At 37.6% G+C, this 7128-nt stretch overlaps 1 protein-coding gene across 1 annotated transcript in view; it reads left to right on the top strand.

Annotated features, from left to right (window-relative positions):
* Positions 1-7128, top strand: part of LOC106870663 (neuronal acetylcholine receptor subunit alpha-3) — a 271917-nt gene that overhangs the window by 249868 nt on the left and 14921 nt on the right. The window contains exon 8 of the mRNA XM_052971699.1: positions 1363-1446. Within this exon, the coding sequence (XP_052827659.1) occupies positions 1363-1446 (84 nt within the window). The remainder of the gene's footprint in view (positions 1-1362; positions 1447-7128) is intronic.

The following is a 7128-nucleotide window of genomic DNA, read 5'->3' as shown; positions in this document are numbered from 1 at the left end:
GTGTGTGTGTGTGTGTGTGTGTGTGTGTGTGTGCGTGTTTCCAAATACACACTCATACAACGTAGATGGTATTACTCGTGAAGCAAATAGTTAGATGATTTTGAAACGTTTTTTTTTCAGACTTAAATGACTAAATATATAACAAGACTTTACATAACGAATTTTTTTTATGCAATTTTATGTGCATATACTTTGTTTTTGCAATGCAGATAAATGTGAAAAGTTTTTTTTTTTTTCGGGATTCTCAGAAGTGTTTTCTTGACTGTATTCATTGATATTTTTTACTTTATGATTTAAGAAAACGCCAACTTTGTTTTCTTTATAAATTTTCTTTGAATTCAAAAGAAATTTTAACAGAGATGTGTTTTATCCAATTTGATTTCTGGTGGAATACAACATATCTTACTCTTCGCTTTGGTGGACTAATGGAAAGATTACTGCTTGTCTCAACACATTAGCGTTCAACATAGAAATACCCATTATAGAATCCTAAACTTGTTAGTTGTATTCCAGCAACGCCGAGTAACAATTCGTGAAGGTCCTTGATGGTCATAGAAAAAGACAGTTACACTGAAACCTGGAGGCTTTTGAAATGAAATAGCGTATTTGGTAAGATGGGGGGAAATAGATAAAATTAAAGCAGCTACTCGCTTGGTACAACTAGTTATAAAAGGGCACACTAACTTTTTGTTTATACGTACAGAATTTTCGTGCATCTATATATAATGACAGCATAATGGGCTCCTCTAATTTCAGTTTCAGTTTCAGAATGTGAGAGGGAATAGCAGGGGACTAAAGAGAATTGAGAATCTCTATTAGATACATCATTAACGGCAACTGCATAATGAACAGTTTTGTTCCATTTCAATTTGGCTGGTTCCTCTTAAATGATGTGAGCATTAATATTCTCTGCAGTGTCATTTACGCGAGCTGGACAAGTATGTTCAGAAAATCACTCATGGTTTCTGTAACTCTTTCAAAGGCTAAGATATATTTTCAAATCTATGTCGGGAAATGTGTTCCTGGTTGTTCCAGGATTTTTCTGCAATTTGGGACTCCTACACACAGTCAATATCAATTAGTCGCTGACCTAATTGCCAGCTGAGCTTCTGGGGTCTAAGTAAACCTCTCATGTTGGTAGGAAGCTGAAATTTTTCCTATCACTTCTAACATCTTCATACTGATACGGAAAACCAAATGACTCCACTCGTTAATTAAGCAAGAACTTTAATTTTTTTCTGTTTTTGTAACAAGTTTTAATTTTTGAATTGTTGCTCTCTACAAAATGAAAAGAATAAATGTCTAGAATTTTTTTAATGTTAACTATATTATTTATGTTTGTTTACTTGTTTTATATTCTAGGTATTAACATTTTTGTGGCGTTTTTCTTACTCTTGGTTATTTTGGAATCCAGTTTACCGTCAGCATCAACCGTGCCTTTGCTTGGTAAGATTTTGTTGTCCATTTTAAATAAACATAGTTTAAGAAATACAGCAAGAAATACGTATCTGCAAACAACAGAAGTCCATGATCCCGGCAATTTAACCTTAGAATGTGTGACGTGATGCCTATCAGTTCAACATTCCGTTAGCTGAAACGTTAAGTTTTCAGAAGTAATATTCTTAAAATGACTTATGACTATTATGCAATTTAATAAACTAAGGAAGAAATTTTTGAAAGCTACTTTGCCAATAATTTTTCAGGTAACTGAAGTCATTTATTTTTCAACTGCAACTATTGATTAAACCACGAAAATTGTAGTCTCTTTCTAACAGAGGCAGTGTAGCGAGACAGGAAAGATCTATTTTGTTGCTATGGCATAGTTCAGTTGTGCTGTGGAAGATTCCATCCAATAAAAGATGGAGGTGTATGAATAAGACGGAGCCATATACACCACACACACACACCGCTCACATATACACCCCCTACACACACTTCCCCACAAACATCGCCCCATCTTCACCAAGATACGTTACAACAACTCGCAGCGGTCGTCGTGTCCACCGGCCCGAGAGGCTTTGTGAAACTATTTGTATATGAACTGACTCTCAGTGCCTGTTATTAACCTTTTCTGCATGCTTGTTTTCTTTTCTTAATACATTCATGTTTTTTTTTCCAGTGTTTGGACATTTGGTGACTACTCATGTATGCAATGTATTTTTCCTTTGTCATTGTTTGGAATATTTCGCTTTGTATTTTTTCTTCCTTTGCTTTGCATTTTTTCCCTTTTTCTTGTTTATATCGACTTGGAGTATACAGGAGGGTAGTAAAGCGAGACAAGAAAGATTTAGTTTGTTGCTGTGACATATTTCAGTTGTGCTGTGGAAGAGTCCAGCCAATCAGAGCCGGAGGTGTATGAATAAAACGGCAGTGATCTGCCTTAGCTGAAAGAAACTCAGTACAGCAGCGAAGCGGCAGTTTCAAGCTAGTTGAGGATTCTTCGACATGTCATATTTTCTGTGTCCACCACCAACTACACGCAACTCATTTGATTGATATCAGTTTCCACTCTGCTTCATATAAACTTCAGTTTATATGAAGTTATGCGATTTTTCCTGTCTCGCATACATATATATTTGGTTCCCATTCATATGCAAGATTAATCCTTGTTACCACTTGCTTGCGCTCGTTACACTACTGAATTCATTTCAATGTTTTTATTTTACATACTTGCCATCTGAATATTCTTTATTCACGCCTCTTTAAGAAATCACTGAAAATGGATTCTTTCTATGAACTGCCTTCTAAAAATGCTAACTACACATAGTATGTTACAAATCGAACACGTTACATATGGGAGACATTCCTTCCAGCATACATTAGTGACTCACTCAGTTACAAACGCATAAACCAAGATTGAACGTACAACACTTACGTCTACAACCCGAATACGCATTATTTAAGCAGCTACTCTGGATCTACAAATTCTGTTATATTGATTTCCCGCATAGAATGAAATTCATTGGATAACGAAATGTATATGCTTAAAATTCATTATTGATGTTAGTGAAATAAAGTAAGTAAGCATCGGACATAGAAGCAACTTCACAGACTAGTTTACGCTGAGCACTGTCCTCAATTTCACAGAACTCACCTCACACAACTGCTATAAATTAATCTACGTTTCTATATAACACAGAATTATAACACAAATGCTATAAATTAACCAAAGTAGATAAATTAGTCTAAGTTTGGAAATAATAATTTATTAGAGGGAGACTAGCATTGAAATAATTTTCTGGCCTTTCATATTTCTTTCATAATGCCAAGTAGACATATACATTTATTAAATAACTGGCTTACATGTAACAAGACTCTGTATGTGTGTGTGTGTGTGTGTGTGTGTGTGTGTGTGTGTGTGTGTGCATATATTGCCTGATATTATTACCTTTCACAAATGGCAGGTTTAACGTAACTTTGATGCATGTTTGTTCGCTTATCAAATAACTAAATGTCATGGCGCTATAATATAACATTATAACATAACTTGTTGCGAGTGTCAAAGAGCTACAAGAAGTAAGATCTTGGAATTTCAAGAACGTGAGACGATTTCGTATCACCGCTTGTAATATAATTTCCCTTCATGTACATACGTTTCGAAGAAGAAAAAAGACAAATGGCCTAAATTTCGAATGAATGTCTCATTTATTACTACATAAAAACATGGGCTGTTGTTCTTAATCAACAGAAAACAATATTCAAGCATTTAAAATTGAGTGCTGATGTTTCGTGAATTTAGACCAGAATCCATTTTCATATCTTCCATTGAAGTAGGCCATTGTGAGCCAGGATTTGTGTAGGCCACTGCAAACCATCGGTTTTTTTTTTCTTTTACAAAATGTACCAAAATGTACTAGGCGTAGGAGTGGCTGTGTGGTAAGTAGCTTGCTTACGAACCACATGGTTCCGGGTTCAGTCCCACTGCGTGACACCTTGGGCAACTGTCTTCTACTATAGCCTGAGGCCGACCAAAGCCTTGTGAGTGGATTTGGTAGACGAAAACTGAAAGAAGCCCGGCGTATGTATGTATATATATATGTATGTTTGTGTATGTGTTTGTGTGTCTGTTTTTCCCCCCAACATCGCTTGACAACCGATGTTGGTGTGTTTACGCCCTCGTAACTTAGCGGTTCGGAAGAATAGACCGATAGAATAAGTACTCGGCTTACAAAGAATAAGTCCTGGGTCGATTTGCTCGACTAAAGGCGATGCTCCAGCATGGCCACAGTCAAATGACTGAAACAAGTAAAAGAATAAAGAGTAAAGAGTATGAATCAATATGTATAATTATTTACGAGAAGTTCAGATCACAATCGGGTTTCAATGCTTGATTTTAATATAATTCTGAATCCCTAGGTATGGTCAAAACACACAGAATTATTTTAGTTTGAGGGTTGAACACAGTTGATTAAAAGCATTCTGATGAATCCAGTTCGCTACTCGGGTTCAGTTAATAAATAGCGATAGTTCATTTCAATCATGTCGACATTTTGGATGACAGTTATATTACAATAGCTGTATCTTCTTTAATTTCATATATATGTGTTTATAAATATTAGCATACATTACAATGAAACTAACACTATATTTGATGCTACTGACTTTTAATGTGTCAGCAAAACAACGATCACGCGTTTAAAGAATTTCTCGCCAGAGAATTGTATATATATTTATTGGTGTTACCTCGTTCATATTTAAGATTATTGGAGAAAAGTTGAAATATACGATAATATACCGCATATTTTAGTTACGTTTACGAGAGCAGGTACAAAAATCTGAAGCCATATTAAATATATTTACTGAATTTAGATTTAAACCGTGATATAAGCCGTTGCATTGCAGCATTAGGTGTTTCCACACATTTATATTTGAAAATATCACGTGTCTGTAAATGTAATTATGACATATTCTTTTTGGCAAACTTGTGAAGTATTAGATGTACCTTTAATCAATCATATTGCGAGGGTGGTCCTCCAATAGTTTTGCATACATTTTGAGTATGTCAGTAGTACCTGGGGTGTGAGGTCCTCGTGGATGTATACAGCAACTCCACCATGGCTCCTTTACATTCTGTCTGTTCGCAGTATGGTACATTTTAGCACGTGTACTTCTGCATCTTCTATATCAGGCCTCAAGTAAGTTTCCACGTGTTCTAAGCACAGGGATTGATTGCATGCAGCAAGATCACTCAGGAAAAGATTTTTTTGTTTTTGTGATGCAACAAGCCTCCAATATTTAGTAAAAATATTGGCTTGACGACTGTGTTGTTGTTAGGGGAGGCCGCCCCGTGTCTGTTGATCGTGGTGGTCTTGCGCAGTGGTGGGCAAGTTTCTTCGTTTGCGCTTCATGTAGCCAGGTCAGTTGCTGCACAATATTTTGCACCATGCACAAAAAAGACTTTTGCTCAGCTGCTGCCTTTCGTATAACATCTGAAGAACGCACTGCATCTGCATACGTTCTTTTTATAGACGATTGGTGCCTTTCCTCAGGGAAGTATTTCTTCTGAAGACCCCTGCAGTTTTGGTGAGTTCTCGAGTGAGCAAACCGGCAGCTTGTACCGTCTTCACCATGACAACATTTGCCTTGCAGGTAGAATTTGCATGTCCTCACCTTCTCTCCAAATTTTTTCTCTCCTCTAGATTTGCGGATTCCATTGGAGCCTTCATATTTGGGTTTTTTGTTTTTTGTTTGGTGGTTTGGTGGTTTGGAGTTTCGGTTTTAGATTTAATTGTTTCATCTTTTCCTTTTTCTTCCTCTCTTTTTTTCTTTTTTATGTTTTTGCTTGTGGTCCTTCCTTCTTTTGCTAGCGGTAGCCCTTGCATTCCTCTGATTGTCCGCAGGGATGAGGGTTCCATTCTTTTGTGGGACCACTGGCACAGAGGAACTTCTGGTTGTTGCTTTGTTCTTATCAGCTTGGTTGTTCACAAGGCTTGGGGATCCATTCCTTTGTGGGACCACTGGGTCAGCGGGGTTTCTGGCTGTTGCTTCATATTCCCTATCTTTATCAGCCTTGCCACAGTAGTTTTCCATGATGACATAAGAATGTCAATGGGTGGTCTAATAAGAGCATAGGATCAGATGAATTCGTTTTTCTTTTGCTTTGTCTGCTCAATGGTTCAGCAGAAACCATCGTGCAGCAGTAATGATGTTGTTTGGTGAATCGCCGCAAGCAATTGCCAAGCTCGCAACAGAAGATTCAGTTCTTTGCTCTCCCACTTTGGTGCCAACTTCGTTTTGTAAGCCGAGAGGGGGAAGGGAAGTTAAGGAGGGAATGAGAGAGACAGAGGGAGGAATTGATGACGAAAGACAGAGGCAGGGAGAGGGAAAGAGAGATGGCGATATGAAGGAAAGGCAGAGGATAATATGAAGGAAAGAGAAAGGGGGGTATGGAGCGATAGCGAGACAGAGGGAGGGAGAGGTGGAGAAGAGAAAGAGAGAAGGAAAGAGAGGAGAGAATGAAGAATGTATGAAGGACAGGGAGAGACGGAGGGACAGGAGGGAAAATGAGAAATATATGAGGGAGAGGGAGAGATGAGAGGGAGAGAGGGAGATGTAGAGAGAGACGGAGGAGAGAGAAGCGGGAAAAGGAGGAAGATATGAAAGGGAGGGAGGAACAGAGTGAAGGAGAGAGGAGAGAAAAAGAGGAAGGTATGAAAGAGAGAGAGAGAGAGAGAGAGTGGTGGTAGATGTAGAGAGAGACAAATGGAGGGAGAAGAAGCGGGAAAAGGAGCGGGTAACGAAGATATGAACGAGAGAGAAAAACAGAGGGTATAGAACGAAAAGGCCGCTGTAAGAAAAAAGTTAAACGAAGACTGATACTGGGAGGAAAGAAAAGGCTTCCTAAAGAATTTGCTACCGTAATTTTTATTTTTCAAATAGAAAATAAACAAACAATACGTCTTAACTCAAATTTTCATCCGGTATTACCAAAGATAACACAAAATAAACAAAACGAATAAGATATTTTTTCCCAAGAGGTAAAAACTCCAAACCTTGTTCCAATCCGAAGTTTTGTTTAAAAAAAATCGATTTCTTTTTTTTACACACGGCCGCTTATAAAAGTACGATTTATCACCACGTGCTTTCTTCGACGATATCACTGGCTTGCGTCGTTGACTTTAATGTAAT

The sequence above is a fragment of the Octopus bimaculoides genome, chromosome 1 (assembly GCF_001194135.2).
Source record: "Octopus bimaculoides isolate UCB-OBI-ISO-001 chromosome 1, ASM119413v2, whole genome shotgun sequence".
Classification (NCBI taxonomy): domain Eukaryota; kingdom Metazoa; phylum Mollusca; class Cephalopoda; order Octopoda; family Octopodidae; genus Octopus; species Octopus bimaculoides.
This window is presented reverse-complemented; position numbering and strand designations above follow the sequence as displayed.